Here is an 18,059-nt window from a genome sequence, read left to right on the forward strand (position 1 = left end):
GGAATGGCCCTCTGCGAACCGGGAAGTGGGCTGTCCCCAGACACGGAATCTGCCAGCTCCTTGATCTTGGGACTTCCAGTCTCCGGGACTATGAGAAGTGAGTGTTTGTTGCTTAACCCACCCACCCGGTGAGATCCCTGTTATAGCAGCCCAGACGAACCCTCCACAGGATCACATTTTCTTCCCCGGCCATCACTTTATGAGTGTGCCTCGGTGGGACCCCATTTGAGAATGATGTGTGAGCACCGGGAGGTACCCAAGTGTTTTAAATCTGGGGAGGGTGGATTTGCAGTCAGGGAAGGAGGGCGGACACAGTGACTTCTTTCATAGGCTCCCCCTGGCAGAGACTCGGTTTATTGAGGTGCCGTGGAAGGAGCACAGTCATAATTTGTAGCTGCAGCGAGAACGAATGCAACCTTTTGGGAAGAGCCACGTTTGCAGGAAGTGTTCAGCATCAGGGAAAGAGTCCCCGGAGAGAGCGGCGGTTCTCCAGGACCACCACCCACACAGACCCTGGTTGGTGCCTGGGGTTTCCACAGGGGTCCGTGCTGCGGGGGGAAATGGAGCGCCCCCTGGAGGCTGCGTGCTGAACTGCAGCAGAGGCAGCGAGGCACCTGGGACAGGTCCTACGGGGCCAGATGACAGGAAGAGGATGTGTGTGTGTGTGTGTGTGTGTGTGTGTGTGTGTGTGTAGCGGGGAAGGATAAGATGCCCCCTGCCCCTAATAAAGGCTCCTCAGCACCCTCAGGGTCTCAACTACAGACAAACCTGGGCTCTTCACCCTCCACCAGGATCCTTCCCTACATCCCTACAACACATCACTCTAGTCCTCAGGCCCACACCCCTGCACCCTTCCGAGGGGGCATCCTGAATTAACTACCTCCCCCCCCCACCCTCTCCCGCTCCATGCTTCCCCATCTCCATCTCACTTCCTCAACATATACCTTTGCCCCCTGTTGTGACATCAGCGGAAGAAGGAGCAGGTGTTCAACATTTATTAATGAGAGGAGAGGGGAGGCCTGTGGAGCTGGGTGTTTGTTTGTCTTAAAGGAATATGTTCAGAGAAAATCTGAACATTCTTGGGCAGAGAGGACAGATGCGAGGATAACCAAAAAAGATTCTCCTGGCCTCAGGTAGCAGCCTGGCTCTTGTCTGGGCAGGACTGGGGGAGGAGCAGAGGTGATCTGGTCACACTGAGGAAGGGTGGGAAATTCTGAGGGGGCCCAGGAAGGGGCCGGGGAATTGTTGTGGACGAATTTGAGCTCCAAACAGTGGGAGGGGCAGCCACAACCCCAAGTATCATCCCCAGAGGTGGGAGTAAACTTGGTGCAGGTGAGAACTGAGCAGTGGGAGGGGGTGATTACTGTTAGAATGTTAGAAACAAAGCAGAAGAGGGTTCAAAGTGAGTTTGGGAAGGTCATGGAGGTGGGGAGAGATACTGTGAGGAGTTGAGATTTCCTCCCAAAGATAACCAGATACCACTGAAATGTTTAAGTAAGAGTGGGACTTGGTTTGATTTCTATTTGAAAAATAACTCTGGGGGTACCTGGGTGGCTCAGTCGGTTAAGCGTCTGCCTTTGGCTCAGGTCATGACCCCAGGGCCCTGGGATTTAGCCCCGTGTCAGGCTCTCTACTCAGCGGGGAGCCTGCTTCTCTCTCTCCCTGTGCCTGCGACTCCCCCTGCTCATGCTCTCTCTGGCTGCTGTGTCGAGAAGCCACCAAGAAGGGAGCAGAGTAGAAGCAGGGAGGACAACTGATCACTGCCGTCGTAACAGGTAGTGAGGGCTGTGGCTCGGATCTGGGCAGCCATTCTCCATCGAGGGTGATTTTGCCATCCAGGGGACAGGTGGCAATGTCTGGGAGCATTTTCATTTGTCCCAGCTGGAGTGGACGGCTGCTACTAGCATCTGAGGAGTGAGGCCAGGGCTGCTGCTGGACATCCTGCCCTGTACCCGCCCTCCCCCAGAACGATCTGACTCACAATGTCAAGAGTGCTAAGATTGACATCTTGGACCAGGGTAAGGAATGGTAGTGGGGATGGGGATAAGTGGATAGACCTTGTTAATACTCAAGAAGCTGAACTAATGGGTCTTGTGGGTGGTGGTGTATGGAGATCCAGGAAGTGGTCAGGACTTGGTGTCACATGGTAATATTTAGACAGCTGAAAAGCAGGTTGCGGTGAGAAATATTGTGGCATGAAGCACGTGAAGCTTGAGACACACATTGTAGATTCCTGAGTAGGAATCTGATGGACAGGAAAGGGTCAGGGCTGAGATACAATTTATAGTCATCAGCCTGTTCGTTGTTGTTGTTGCATTTTGTGATGATCTATTTTGGTTTGCTTTGAACTTCATCGTGAAGAAACTATTGAGTCACGGGAGGTTGCCAGGAAGTGCACAGGGATATCCCATGGATTTGAACCTCTTCCCTCCAACGTTATCAACTTTTTTTTTTAAGATTATATTTATTTGTCAGAGAGAGAGAGAGAGTGCACAAGCAGGGGAAGCATCAGGTAGAGGGAGAAGCAGACTCTGCTCTGAGCACGGAGCTTGCTGCTGGACTCGATCCCAGGACCCCGGGATCATAACCTGAGTTGAAGGCAGACACTTAACCAACTGAGCCACCCAGGTGTCCCCCAATGTTATCATCTTCCACAGCTAAGTACAATAGGAAAATCAAGGAATTGTCAGTAGCACGATCAGGGCAAGCTAAGTAAGAGAGGGTCTTTTTAGGACCCAGGCATCCCTCCCTCCCTGTCCTTCTTCCCTGTGGGAGGCCTTTTATGAGCTTCACATTGTGAAGTCCCCAGACAGGAGGCTTCCTGGGAGAAGGGATGAGGGCTGTCCCCTGATAAAGCCCAGGTTGGGCAGTGGGGACCAGGATCAGAGTGCAGAAGGTGCATATTAGCTACTGAATTGTGTCCCCCGCCTTGCCCCATTCACATGTTGAATCCTAACCCCAGTACTGACCAATGTGACTGTATTTGAAGACAGGGCCTTTAAAAGGGTAATTCAGTTAAAATGAGGTCATAGAGCAAACTCAAATCAAGTAGGACTGGCATTCTCCTAAGAAGACATTGGGGGCACCCAGGTGGCTCATTTGGTGAAGCGTCAAACTCTTGATCTCAGCTCAGGTCTTGATTTCAGGGTCATAAGTCCAAGCCCTGCTTTGGGCTCCATGCTAGGTGTGGAGCCTACTAGAAAGAAGGAAGAGAAGAAAGGAAGAAAGAGAGAAAGAAAGAGAGATCAGCACACACAGAGGGACGACCATGTGAGGACACACTGAGAAGATGGCGTGTACACCCCCAAGGACAGAGGCCTGGGAAGACATCAACCCTGTTGACACCTTGATCTTAGACTGCCAGCCTCCAGAGCGGTGGGGAAAATTTCTCCTGTTGTTTAAGCCCTTCAGCCTGTGGTGCTTTGTTATGGCAGCCCAAGCACATGAACACAGTAGACATGAGAGCAAGGACAGAGGCAGCCACAGGTCACCTTCCCCCAGGAGACCTCTCCTGGCTTTCCAGGAAGAAGTGACCATGCCTTCCTCATCACTGTCTCTCCTGGCATGGGCTTTGGGGCAAGTGTGGGGGAGGGGGTCGGCAGTGGGAGGAGTTATGAGTACTTCAGTGCTTTTCTGTTTCTCAGAAGCTTCATTTACCAAACTGGGTCCCCTCAGGTCAGACAGCGTGTCTGATTTGCCTGTGTCTCCGGAGTGTACCATGGCACCTGCCACGCACTAGGTCCCCAGGCTCAGAGGTTCAGTGGACCAACACGTGTCTCTATGTGACCGGGGTCATTTCAAGGAGAAGGGCTGGGTGAGGGGGACAACATCTGGGAGCTTTTCCACTCAGTCCCATCCCCCTTACCTATGGGTGCAGGTGTTCTTATCACAAGTATTACAAGTAAGGGCATCCAGGGACTCCTGGGTGGCTCTGTTGGTTAAGCATCTGCCTTCGGCTCAGGTCATGATTCCAGGGTCCTGCGGTCGAGCCCCCTCTCCCCCTGCTTCCGAGCTTTCTCTCTCTCTGAAATAAATTAAAAAAAAAAAAAAAAACAAACACAAGTAAATGCATCCAATCTTAGGGCAAAAGAAGAAGAGCTGTAGAAGTAGACTAAGGTCTTGGGGGTGGGAGCTTCTGGCAGACCAGGGGATCGGTGAGCCCACCAATCAGGGAGGAAGGGATGGAACTAAGACTGGCCTAGGGTTACCAAATTTAGCAACTACAAACACAAGGCGTCTAGTTAAATTTGAATTTCAGGTATGAACAACAAATAATTTTATTTTTTATAGATTTATTTATTTATTTGAGAGAGAGGGTGTGTGTGTGCAGGCTCGGGGGGAAGGGGTGGTGCAGGGAGAGGGAAAGCAGGCTCCCTGCTTAGTGAGGAGTCTGCCTCAGGGCTTGATCCCAGGGCCCAGGGGTCATGATCTGAGCTGAAACCAAGAGTTAGATGCTTGACCGATGGAGCCTCCCAGGGGCCCCACAACAAATCATTTTAATACAGGAGTGTCCCATTGCAATATTTGGGGCATACTTACATCAAAACAAAATTATTTGTTGTTTAATTGACAGTGAACTTTAGGGATGCTTGGGTGCTCCGTTGGTTAAGTGTCTGCCTTTGGCTCAGGTCATGATCTCTGGGTCCTGGGATCCAGCCCGGGTCAGGCTCTCTGCTCAGCGGTGTCTTCTTGTCCCCCCCGCCCCCTGCCCTTCTCCTCTGATTATCCTCTCTTTCTCTCTCCTGCTGTCTCTCAAATAAAATCTTTTTAAAAATTAAAAAAAAAAAAAAAGACTTAGGCTGGACATTCTGAATTTCTAGACCAGCCTTTCCCCCATCCCCCCAAAAGCCACCTCTGCACTGACCACCATCCCCAGGGTGAAGAAGGGCTCACCGTGTACTTTCACTTCTGCTTCCCCAGTGACCCAGGGCGCAGGGGGAGAGCCCCTACCCTCCACTGGCCCCGGCCCCACGGCCTTACACGCCTTCCACTCCCTCCCTGGGGAGGTGACTGCCGGAAGGACTAGCTCTGCAGTCCTGTGCACCGGGCGGGCACCCCAGGGAAGACCTGGGTCCCAGTGGATGAGCTCGGGTGGGGAGTGGCAAGGACGGGGAGTGTCATGTGGGGCCCAGCATCAGGCGCATGGGGCTCAGCTTCCTCTGCCGGGTTCTTCCCCTTCTGCCCTGCCCATTGCCTGTCCCAGCGTCTGGGGGCCGGCCCAAGCGCCTCCTTGTGCAGAGATGCTCCCACTGCTGCTCTTGGCCCTGCTGTTGGGCGGTGAGTGGGCCAAGGGCCAGAAGGGGCCTGGGTGGGGGCCCGGGCCGGGGGCTGGAGCTTGAACCTCTGTCTCCCACAGGGTCTCTGGCTCAGTTCCAGGGATTCTCACTGCAAGTACAGAAGGTCGTGACGGTGCAGGAGGGCCTGTGTGTGCGTGTGCCCTGCACTCTCTCCTACCCCCCGATTGGCTGGACGGAGGACACCCCCGCTCTTGGCTACTGGTTCCTCACCGGGACAGACTCGAGCATCGGGAGGCCAGTGGCCACAAACAACCCGAATCGAGCAGTGCAGACCGTGCCCCAGGACCGATTCCAGCTCATTGGCAATCCCCAGAACTGGAGCTGTTCCCTGCTGATCAGAGAGGCCCAGATGGAAGACTCGGGATTGTACTTCTTTCGGGTGGAGAGAGGCCATCACGTGCAATACAATTTTGTGAGAAACCAGTTCTTTCTGCAAGTGACAGGTGCGGAACTGACCGGGGGTGGGGCCTCTCCTCCTCCCTGCCATCCCCCACCTCCTCCCCAGTGGGAAGGGGGTACTGTGGGGAACAGACCAGGGCTCGCCCCCTGCAACACCCCTTCCGGGGCTCCCATGTGCCCTCTCTGTGTCCCAGCCCTCACCCAGAAGCCAGATGTCTACGTCCCAGAGATCCTGGAGCCAGGACGTCCGGTGACAGTCATCTGTGTGTTTAACTGGAACTTTGAGGAATGTCCAGCCCCTACTTTCTCCTGGCTGGGGGCCGCCGTCTCCGCCCCAGGGCCCAGACCCAGGTCCTCCTACTTTTCAGTGCTTACTCTCACTCCGAGACCCCAGGACCACGGCACCCACCTCACCTGCCGCGTGGACTTCTCCAGGAAGGGTGTGAGCACAGAGAGAACCACCAGACTTAATGTCGCCTGTGAGTCTGGTGGCGGGGCACTGGAGCGTGCTGATGGGCACGGAGGTTGTGTAGGTGGAGAGAAGCAGCAGCTGGTGGTGGGGGAGGGGCAGCCCAGAGAGGCCAGTGAGGAGCCCAGCACACTGCCTCAGCCCATGTTTGTCACTTGTGTCCCAAGGGTAGCCCCACTTTCTCCCCGCCTCCGCCCCGCGGGTGTTCTCTCAGACTGTAAGGAACCCCTCCTTCCTCCCCAGAGTCAGCTCTCAATCTTGTTGCAGATGCTCCCAAAGACCTGGTTATCAGCGTTTCCCGAGTCAACACGTCAGGTACAGGTACAGAGGGCCTGGGGCAGGGCGGGGGCTAGTCCTGGCAGGACAGGCTGGTGTCAGGAGGGCGAGGGAGACGTCGTCCCCCCGCAGCCTTTCTCCTGCTCTTTCCAGCCCTGGAGCCCCAGGGCAACAGCCCACATCTGGAGGCCGAGAAAGGCCAGTTCCTGCGACTGCTCTGTGCTGCTGACGGCCAGCCCCCCGCCACGCTGAGCTGGGCCCTGGAGGACCGGGTCCTCTCTAGGTCCCACCCCGGGGGCTCTGGAACCCTGGAGCTGGTGCTGCTGGCGGTAAAGCCTGGGGATTCCGGTGGCTACACCTGCCGAGCGGAGAACAGGCTTGGCTCTCAGAGCCGCACCGTGGACCTCTCTGTGCAGTGTGAGTGCGACCTGCCGGGCCCTGGTTTCCAGAAAGGGAGAGGGATGAGGAGGCCGGGGCTGGGGGCAGGGTCCCAGGCCTTTTGGGGCTGACGATTCCAATTCCATCTCTGATGTGGGCTCCCCCTGCACACCAGGCAGTCCTCTGATGCCAGCTAGGCGTTCTAGGGGTTCAGCTCCACCACACTCTGTCTGGAGGCAGAGTCAGATTCCGCAGTGGGGGGGGGATCAGTCCCACAAGACCACCCCCACCCCCCCCACCCCCCGCCACTTTAGAGGCCAGCCTCAAGCCCAGGCTGACCAACCGTCTATAGATCGGAGTTTCCCGTGACCCCCTCCTCAGATTTAATTAATGTGATAAAGTAGCTCACAGAACTCGGGAGCATTTTACTGACGGTCTCAGGCTACCACAAGCAGATAGAACAGGAACAGCCGGTGGAAGAGATGCGGGTGGGGGGGGGGTGGGCAGGCATGGGGCGAGGGCCGCTCTCCAGGTGCGCCCTGATCCTGCCACCTCCACGCACTCACCCACCTGGAAACCCTCCGAAGCCTGTTCTTTTGGGTTTTTATGGAGGTTTCAAAAAGGCAGGATTGAGCAAATGACTGGCCATTGCTGACTGGCTCCACCTCCGGCCTCTCTCCCCTCCCTGGAAGTCAGGGGTGGGGTGGAACGGAGGTGCCTTCCAAAAATCGCCTCATTTGCATAAACCCAGGTGTGGTGGAAAGGGGTTTGTTATTAATATCAAGACACCTTTATGACTCTCATCACGTAGGAAATTCCAAGGGTTTTAGGAGCTCTGCACCAGGAACCAGACAGAGACCAAACAGATATTTCTTATTATAAATCACAAATCACAGACGCCAGCCCTCCTTTACCTATCTATTCCCTTGCGCCACTCAGAGGAGAATCGGTCAGCTGGTGACTCAATCGGCGCCTCCCCCGCCCCCACCCCCCCAACCCCGTCCTGCCATCTTGGTCTCCAAGGAAGGTTCTCTGCCCAAAGGGCAGCCCCTTGTCTAAAGCCAGAACCCTGTCTCTGTTTCAGACGCCCCAGAGAACCTGAGAGTGACGACCCTGTATGCAAATAGAACAGGTAGGCAGGGGACCAGAGAAACCATGGCCTCATGGAGCCACGCTGGGGGCCTCAGTGTCTGGAATGTTGGCGCCCCAAAGGGACCCTGTGCCCTCAGCTGAGCATCTGTCCTCTTTCCTCTCCTAGTCCTGGAAAACCTTGGGAATGGCACATCCCTCCCAGTCCTGGAGGGTCAAAGCTTGCGTCTGCTCTGTGTCACACACAGCAACCCCCCAGCCCAGCTGAGCTGGGTCCTGGGGGGACAGACTCTGAGCCCCTCCCAGCCCGCAGACCCTGGGATCCTGGAGCTCCCTCAGATACAAATGGAGCATGAAGGAGACCTCACCTGCCAAGCTCAGAACACACTGGGCTCCCAGCACGTCTCCCTGCATCTCTCTGTGGTCTGTGAGTGTGGGGACCCCTGGGGGCAGGCTGCCCGGGGCCTGGGGAGTAGCGGCACCGCTGACCCGCTGACCCTTCCCCTTTCTCCCGCAGGCCCCCCGTGGCTGCTCAGCCCCTCCTGCTCCTGGGAGGGCGAGGGGCTGCGCTGTAACTGCTCCTCCCGAGCCCAGCCGGTGCCCATCCTGCGCTGGAGGCTGGGGGAGGAGCTGCTGGAAGGGAACCAGAGCAATGCCTCCTGGACCGTCACCTCCAGCTCTGCGGGGCCCTGGGCCAACAGCTCCCTGAGCCTCAGTGGGCCGCTGGGCTCTGGCCTCAGAGTCACCTGTGAGGCCTGGAACGTGCACGGGAAGCAGAGCGCCGCTGTCCTGCTGCTCCCAGGTCCGGACGCCAACTGGATGCTGAATGGGGCAGGGGCCAGGGTTCTGTGGTTGGAGCAGGAGCTGGGAAAGGGCATTCAGCCCCTGTGGCCAGGGATGCAGAGGGAAATCAAAACTGGAAGTCCTATCACCTGGGCCTGGGGTGCCCCAGGGTTTCCAAAACTTGGACAGAAGGGGTTTCAGATAAAAAGTCTGGGAAGGGAGCTGAAAGCCTGAGCGCCCTGTGGCAGGTGGGCGTGAGGCTCCAGGTTAATGGGAGAGGCTAAGAGACAGCCGACGGTTTCCTTGTGCAGATAAGGGTCTCGTCTCACAAGCATTCTCCTATGGAACATTTCTGGGAACTGGCGTCATGACCTTTCTTTTCCTCTGCCTCCTCCTGGTCATGTGAGTGAGGAGCCAGAATGATGGTGTGTGGGGCTGGTGTGTGGGGCTGGGGCTGGTTTGGTTCCAAGGGGAACATGCTGGTTGTTTCCCCAGCAGGAAGACTCTGAGGAAGAATCAGACCCAGGCCGGGACTCCGGCCCAGGCGGGAACTCCGGCCCAGGTGGGGACTCAGGCCCAGACGGGGACTCTGGCCCAGGTGGGGACTCCGGCCCAGGCGGGGATGCCGCCGAGACCCAGGCCTGCACAGAGAAGCACAATCCTGGACTATATCAATGTGTTCCCTAACCCTGGCCCCCTGGTAAGTGGCTCTTGGGCTGCCTGTGCTTTCTCGGCTCAGACTTCTCCTCCAGCCCCTCTCCTGTCCTGTCCCACCGTTTCCCCAGAGGGATGTCAAGGCGGAAAAGGAGCAGGTGTTGGCTTCAAGTCCTGATTCTGGCACCTACTCTCTGTGAGACCTTGACCAGATCGGTCGCTCCCTCAGAGCCTCCATTTCTCCCTCTGCTTCCTTCTGGGAGTCGGTTCAAGGATTAGAACACATGCACTTGCTTAAAATGGAGCGGCCGTGCCATGACTACCACTCTGATGATGTTACTGATTATAACTAATGATGTGATCATTATTAATATCATCGAGAGGCAGTGTATTTAGTGATTAAGAGCAGGGCTCTGAAGTCAGCTGGTCTGGGTTCAGTCCTGGTATTATCATCGTGCGTTCATGGACAAATCTCTCTCTCTTTTTTTTTTTTATGGACAAATCTCTTAATTTCCCTGTGCCTTAGTTTCTTTACCTATAAAATGGGGGAAAATAGTAATCCTTATTACCTAGGATCATGCTCTTTCTTTTCTTTTTTTCTTCCACCTAGGATTGTTCTAAGGGTTCACCATGCTCACTGTACCTGTAAAGCACTTAGAATAGTACTTGGCACCTAGCAAGTGTTCTACAGATGCTGGATAGTTTCAGGAGAGAACATTTATACACCGATGACTCCAAAAATTACATCTCTCAAACTCAGCCCTGACCTTGAGGCTGACAGCCGACTGTTGAGGCAGTACCTCTGTTTGGATGTCTAACAGGCATCTTGGACTGAGCCTGCCTGAGACAGAACTTAAAACTAACTCCCCCCTGTAGGCTTCCCCCCCCCCCCCCCGCCCCGGCCTATCTTTGCACCCGTCTCAGCACCACATCCGCCCTGCTGCCTAAGCTGAAATCCTGGAAGTCATCTTTTGCTCCTCTCTTCTCTACCACGCTACAATGAACCCATCAGCAAATCCCCTTCAAAATATACCCAAACCACTTCTCCTACCCCACACCAGACCATGCACCACCCCATTTCCTGTGCATGCCCCCTGCTTCCTCTCTCACCGCCTGGCTCTCTTTCTCCTGCATGCTACCCTTTACAAGCCCAAACAGGTACATCTACCCCCATGGGGTACTACTCAGCAATCAAAAGGAACAAATGAGGGGCGCCTGGGTGGCTCAGACCGTTAAGCATCTGCCTTCGGCTCAGGGCATGACCTCAGGGTCCTGGGAGCAAGCCCTGTGTCAGGCTCCTTACTCAGTGGGGAACCTGATTTTCCCTCTCTCCCTCTCTGCCTACTTGTGCTCTCTCTCTCTGTCAAGTAAAAAAAATCTAAAATTATAAAAAAAGGATGGAACAAGCAATTAAAAGAAGCTACTGGTTGAAAAACCTTAAAGACCAAAAAAAAGCCAACCTCAAATGGTCATATGTGCATGACTCCATATTTATAACACCCCGAAAATGGTGAAATTGTAGATATGGAGGACGGATTCATAGTTGCCCGGGCTGGGGACAGGAGGCTGATGAGGACCATAAAGGAATAGCAAGGGAGGAGCTTTGCGGCAATGGGACAGTTCTCGTCTTGATTGTGGTGGCGGCCACAGGAATCTGCCTGTGTTTGTTTGCTCAGGCTGCCACAGCAAAGAACCACAGAGAGGGTGGCTTAAGCCACAGACTGTTATGCCCGAGTTTTCACGTCTGAGAGACCACCAAGGAGCCAAGCACCGATGCAATCACACGAGGGTTTATTCAGCAAGCTTAAGCTTGGGCCCAAGTATACCCGACACAGCGGAGTAGGGACTTGGACCCTGAACCAGATTACAGTCAGAGTCTTTAAAGGCAGAGTGGGGTGGACTCGGCGGTGGGTGAGGACAAAGGGGGTTATGGATGATGTAAGTCTCTAAGGAATTTTGGAAGCGAGGTCTCCAGGACCTTGAGGGGCTAGCTGTTGTCTGGGGAAAAGGTTATTCATTACCAATAATAAAAATCTTCTTGTGAGACCCTTTAGATGTATATCAGTGGGTCATATGCTTGGGAATGATCGCTGACACTATCTTGGAGATTTAGAGATAAAGTTTCACATTTCTCCTATCAAGTGTCCTTGTTAGTGAGATTTAGGTTTAGAAGAAATTTAACTTTATTTACATTTCCTTCTGCCTCAGCCTCCTTCAGTTTTATGGTGGGGAGGGCGACATTAGGGCTTAAGGAACTGAGTTAATTGTCTCTTGAAATTGGGCTATTGAGAAGATAGCTTCTTTGTTGTAAATCACTAGGACATTTGTAAACCGAGGGAGACTCCTGTCTTGCAGGATTGTGATCTCTGCAAGTTAACTCTTTGTTTTTCTTTTAGGGCAGCCAGGGGTGGCTGAGGGATGTCACACATACTACCGAGGGGAGGGGAGCAGGTGGAGAGGGGGTGCAAGGTGCCAGCTTTTGCTTTGCCAAGATGCCTATACTTATCTCAGGGCTAGACTCGAGGTAGGTACAGCCTTGTTTTTCTTGGCCTCCACACAGACATTATTTACTGTTTGTTCCTGTCCCAAGATGTAATCAATCCTCAGGTCCTCAATCGGTACCTGGCACATGGTAAGCTCTCGAGCAGCTGTTGACTGAAGGAAGGGAGAAGGGAATGAAGGATGGTTGTTTTCCCCTCAGGCTCGGAATCGGAAAGCCGCACAACGCAGTCCTTCCCGAGCCCCTCCTCCCAGTGCTCACTCCCTGGAATTGAAGAAGAACCAGAAGGAGCTCCATGTTGTTGCCCACACTTGTCCAGGACCCAACTCATTCACTCAAGCCTCAGAATCGCAGAATAACCAAGAGGAGCTCCATTATGCTACCCTCCACTTCTCAGGCCTCAGACCACGGGAGACCCAGGAGCCCGAGGATACCCACTCAGAGTACACAGACGTCAAGTTCCACTGAGGCTGTCTTGGGCTGTGGTGTGGCAGGGCTGGGACCCAGGTCAGGCAGAATGGAGAGGGTGAGGAAAATGAGCCACCAGTCAGTCTCTCTCTCTCTCTCTCTCTCTCTCTCTCTCTCGTCCTCCAAGGATGGCTTCTCCCATCCCAGACCTGAGCACACTATTCTGAGAGGCAAGGAAAAGTCTTGGCTTTGCCACAGTTTCTCAAAGGTGGGAGGGCCTTTAAAGACGATTAAACTACTGCTCTGTGAGGTCAGCAAGCTAACTTCAGAGGCTAAGTCTGGCCCTCTGCCTAACTTTGAGCCAGGAGTGCTTTTTACATTTTAAATAGTAGGGGGGAGGGGCACCCAGCTGGCTCAGTGGGAAGAGTTTGTGACTCTTGATCTCTGGGTCCCAAGTGTGAGCCCCAAGCTGGGTGTAGAGATTATTAACCATAAAAATTTAAAAAATAATAATCTTAAAAAATAAGTGGTTGGGGGAAATCAAAAGAGGAAAGATGTTTTGTGATGTGTGGAAATGATATGAAATTCAAATCTCAGTGTCCATAAATAAAGTTTTATTGGAACATAGTCGCACGCATTCTTTTATGTATGTCCACAGCCTATGTCAGGCAAAGTTGAGTCTGAGATACTTGCTGTCTCGTCGTTTGCAGGAAGAGTTTGCGGAATCTTAATCTAGAGTAATCGCAGCCCCTTATTTCTACAGAAGAGGAACAGAAGCAGATGCCAAGAATGAGTTCAAGAGCAGTCACAACGGCTAGCTGTGTGACAAGACAGGAAGTCCCCAGATTGAGGTCTCTCAGGGCCAGGACACCACATGGAGGTTGAGGGGAAGATGCCTTCTCCAACCCAGGAAGAGCAAACGCATGAGGGGCGTGGGAGTGGAAATGCTTTCCAAGTGGAATAAAAAAACAAACTTCAGGGGCACCTGGGTGGCTCAGTCGTTAAGCATCTGCCTTTGCCTCAGGTCGTGATCCCCCTGGGATCACGCCCCGCAGCATAGGCTGCCTGCTCAATAGGAGGCCTGCTTCTCCCTCTCCCAGTCCCCCTGCTTGTGTTCCCTCTCTCGCTGTGTCTCTCTCTGTCAAGTAATAAATAAAATCTTAAAAAAAAAAAAAAACAAACAACAAACTTCAGAATGTACTCTGAATCAACGGGCTGGTGAAGAGAGAAAATGGGTCTGTTTCTCAGAACAGACACGTTCCTTCCCTTCCTCCTTCCCCAGAGATCAGAATTCTAAATGCTTCTCCGAAAGCTCTCTTGGGGCATGGTTACCACTTATCAGGCAGAAAACTGAGGAGCCCAGAATAGATGTTGGACTTTGCATTAAATTTATTTTTGTTTTTATTTATTTATTTATTTTTTAAGTAGGCTGCAGCAGGATGTGGGGCTTGAACACATGACCCTTAGATGGAGACCTGAGCTGGGACCAAGAGTCTGACACTTAACCCACTGAGCCATCCAGGCTCCTCTTCTCAACCCCCTCAAAAAGTTTTAAATTACACACTTGGAAGACAGGGAGAGCTGAAAAAAAAAATTACTGATAAAGCAGAAGAGGTTATGCGTAATGCAGAAAAATATGTATGGAGGTCAAAGAGAGTTTTCTCAGGGAACTCACCCTGTTTAAGTTGCCATGTAATAAATAATAAGAGAAAGGGAGGGGGAAGGAAGGAGAAAATAACATTTTTGAGCATCTACCACGTATCACACTGTGAGCCAGTTATAAATAATTACCTCCTTCGGTAACAGCTGGTGTGCAGTAAAGAGAATCCCCGTTGTGAAGAAGTCAGACTCAGAGAGGTGAACCAACTTCTCTAAAGCCACACAGGAGAAATCTGTGGAACCAGGAGTGCCACCTCCGCCAGCAAAGGCTGTCTGGCTCTTAATCCCAGCTTTCCCCGCTGCTTCGCAATCCCTCCTGAAGGGGGCGCTCTTGAGTGACAAGGACTCGGACCCCCAGGCGGGAATCCAGGGCACTTGGCGGGACTGAGGCATGAAAGGCCCATCCCTGACCAAGTTTATAGTGAACAGGGGTAAGAGCTAAAGAGCAGGGGAAAGTTTAGAAGGGAAGGCATATGATTTCAAAAGGCTACAACTTTGGGGAGGGAAGAAGCTGGTGGTGGATATGTTTTCCAAGCCTGGGCAGAGGTGTTGGGCTGGGGTCCTGAGCCTGTGTGTCCCAAGGGAGAAAATAACAGGCTGTTTAGAGATAACCCCCACTTCAGCTAAAGCCTCTCAAATTCCACACCTATCTCTGTGGAAATGTTTGTACCCTTGACTGACATATATTGGACGCTTACCCCACGTGCTTTGTTTAATGCTTATCCCACTCAATACAGAAACTTTTTTTTTTAAAAAAGATTTTACTTATTTATTTGACACAGAGAGAGAGAGAGAGAGAGAGAGAGTGTGTGTGTGTTGTGTGTGTTGTGTGTGTGTACACAAGCAGGCAGAGCAGCAGAGGGAGAAGGAGAAGCAGGCTCCCTGCTGACCAGAGAGCCCCACGTGGGGCACCATCCCAGGACCCTGGGATCATGACCAAGCCGAAGGCAGATGCCTAGCGATAGAGCTACCCAGGTATCCCAAGATTTCCTTATCTAATTCTGTTCATCTTTTTAAAGAGTAAAGACCCCTTCTTCCCATCCCCACCACCATACTTTTAGGAAGACAAAACAAAAAAACAAACAAAGAAATCATCGACAAGTGACCAGCTGCATGGACACAGTCTGAACACAGCTTCCTCCCAAGATGAGGTGACAGGCTCTCCTCTCTTTATATCTGAAATGATTGACAGGGCTCATGTTCAATCATAGCTTTTCTCCTCATTCGAGCCACTAAAACGCAGGTTTTGACTTTTCTCTAATATAAATATTACAAAGAAGTTAGCAGGTAATAATGCTTATGACATAGGGTCAGATGTGAAAACTGAAGAACAGCTCCTAACTTTATTCCTTTTATTAGTCACAGCTTATAAAACTTCCCTCTTGTGAATGAAATGGCCTGAGCTTTGTGGTACGAAGGATCTCCTGGTGACAGAATCACTCTGGTTCTCAGAAGATCACTACACAGCAAATAACAAGAAGAAGAAGAAAGAAAGGGGGGGTACCTGGGTGGCTCAGGCGGTTATGCGTCTGCCTTTGGCTCAGGTCATGATCCCAGGGTCCTGGGATCCAGTCCGACATTGGGCTCCCTGCTCAGCCACAGGGCTGCTTCTCCTTCTCCCTCTCCCCCACCTACCCTGCTCATGCTCTCTCTCTCAAATAAATAAGATCTTTAAGAAAAAAAAGGGAGGGGGAGATTTTGAGTTGGAATTTTCCAAGGGTTCCCTTATGCAGATATTATTAACTCTGCTTCACAGTTGAGCAAACCGAGGCACCAAAAGGTTACAGACTTGCACAATACCACACACATGATTAGTAAGGTTCAATCCCAGACAGTCTGACTCTAGAGCCCAGGCTCTTGGTCATGACCCTAAAGCAGCCTCCTGGTGGATGGTTGGACAGAGGGTGCCTTATAAAGAGGTGTGCAGCTGTGGTGCAGGGCAAGGACAAAGGTCTTGTACCTGTGTCCAGATTCTACCACTTACTTCCCAACTTAGTGAAGGCAAGTGACTTTTCCCCCATGTATGGAAATGACGGTGATACCCCTATTCAAAGTCGTGTTGTAATGACTGAATAGAAACCGGAGATGAAGGTACTTCACAAACTGCAAACCATCCCCCAGACATTGACTATGATAATCTGACTATCCCTAAGTGTGATTATTTAAGTAGGGGGGAGCTATTCTTCTTTGATTCAAAAGAAGAGAGAATTTACTGAGACCCAGATCTCACGTTAGTTAATGGCAACTATAATATTTTAAGTCTTACCAGCTTGTGAAAGCCTGCCTAGTTGCATCAGGCATGGCGCTCCAGTCTGCAGCAGGAATGCAAATAGCTTTGGAGAATAAGATACAGAGCAAGGGCGAGAATAAGATACAAGAACTCACTGTCTTCCATGTTCTCTCTGTTCTTCCTCCATAGTCATCCTAGGAGCCCTGATGGGGTCGATCCTGGGTGGTTGATGATATACATGGTTGGGACACCCACTCTGTCATGCTCTTAAGTGCTGCAGCCGGCTGGGGACTGTGTAACCTTCAACAGTAAATTAGCTGCAAGGACGGCAGTTGGCCACTAAGAGTCAGTATACACAGAGGGAAAGAACTCTGAATGGGATCCCCCAATGCAACCATCTCATTTTTTTTTTTTAAGATTTTATTTATTTATTTGACAGACAGAGATCACAAGTAGGCAGAGAGGCAGGCAGAGAGAGAGGGAGGAGGAAGCAGGCTCCCTGCGGAGCAGAGAGCCCGATGTGGGGCTCGATCCCAGGACCCTGGGATCATGACCTGAGCCGAAGGCAGAGGCTGTAACCCACTGAGCCACCCAGGCGCCCCAACAACCATCTCATTTTATAGAGGGGGCTTGCCTAAGGCCACGTGGGGAAATGGCAGAAGTGAAATTCAGACTCAGACAGGTCCTAGAATGGATGAGCACTGCACATTATGAATTCCTTGTACCACAGTTGGGGTGGGGAGGATGCTGGGGGGGCTTCTGTTTCCCCGCTGAACCCCCAGATCCTGCCATGAGAGCCGTCCTTCAAAGTTGCTGTGACCTGGGAAATTTCAAAGGGTGTGTTGCTAGGGCAACAGGTTTGACCAAGGCCATAACCTTGAACTATGTGAGCTAAGGTCCTGACTTCCGCAGTAATGATGGGACTTGGAGGGAGCGGGGCGGTTACCTGGGACCCTGGGGAAAGGCAAAGTTGTGTAAACGAAAATAAGAGTGACGGCAGGCTCGAAGGCAGAAGTCTCAGCCTGGATTCTCCATGTTGCCAGATACCCCCTCTAATTCACCGGGGACTATCGGCCCCAGGAAGTATAAATACAAAACCATTCTATGAGGAGTGCCTGGGTGGCTCCATGGGTTAAAGCCTCTGCCTTCGGCTCGGGTCATGATTCCAGCCAAGGTCCTGGGATCGAGCCCCGCATCAGGCTCTCTGCTCAGCGGGGAGCCTGCTCCCCGCCCCCCTCTCTACCTGCCTCTCTGCCTACTTGTGATCTCTGTCTGTCAAATAAATAAAATCTTAAAAAATAAACTGTTCTGTGTTTCTGATCACTGACGCAATCATTCTCTGTCAAAACATTTATTCTCAGTCCCTAATGGTGTCTCAGATACCCTAACTTTCCAGTCAGTTCTGATTATTAAAACTCTGATTATTACAGCTCCTTACACCTTCCCCTCAGCTTCCCTCTCCATCCAGTGGAGGTTCAAGCTGGGACTTGCCTCCTCGGAGAAGAGAGGGAGACCAGTCACCTCAGACACACCTTTTCTCTAATCCCACTTAAAGCCCTGGTTCCCCAAAGTTTGGGGGCCTGGAGGAGGGACAGGCATGGGGACAAGTGACTCTCGACCCAACTGGCCACAGCAGTGGCCTCTTGTGGGCTGAAGCTGCTTCTCTGGCTAATCCTGGCTGTGTCCTATGTGGCAGGTGTCCAAAGACTGGCTTTTTCATGAGGCAAAACTATGAGGACTTGGGTGGCTTCAGCGAGGTTTTCTGGTTACTCCTTTGCTTCTTGACGTGAGAATGGTGGCCCTTCTCTCTGCCCCATGTGTTTCTCCTTTACTCCCATGCAGCTACTACGTTTCACTTCTGACCCCAGAAGTGTGCGTTTGCCACACACTGAGCCATTTTTTGACACCAGGTAGGTG

General features: G+C 52.3%; 1 protein-coding gene across 1 annotated transcript; it reads left to right on the plus strand.

The window, feature by feature from the left end:
* Positions 1-5,240: 5,240 nt before the first annotated feature.
* LOC111160701 (sialic acid binding Ig like lectin 10) lies at positions 5,241-12,869 on the plus strand. Its single transcript, XM_022524010.1, has 12 exons — positions 5,241-5,277; positions 5,357-5,740; positions 5,891-6,175; positions 6,433-6,480; positions 6,595-6,858; positions 7,904-7,951; positions 8,078-8,335; positions 8,426-8,710; positions 9,003-9,093; positions 9,190-9,235; positions 9,308-9,391; positions 12,047-12,869. The coding sequence occupies exons 1-12, from the start codon at positions 5,241-5,243 to the stop codon at positions 12,311-12,313; spliced, it is 2,097 nt and encodes a 698-aa protein (XP_022379718.1). The 3' UTR covers positions 12,314-12,869.
* The last annotated feature ends 5,190 nt before the right edge of the window (positions 12,870-18,059 follow it).

Source organism: Enhydra lutris, unplaced genomic scaffold (assembly GCF_002288905.1).
Source record: "Enhydra lutris kenyoni isolate GAN:26980312 unplaced genomic scaffold, ASM228890v2 scaffoldscaffold77, whole genome shotgun sequence".
Lineage (NCBI taxonomy): Eukaryota > Metazoa > Chordata > Mammalia > Carnivora > Mustelidae > Enhydra > Enhydra lutris.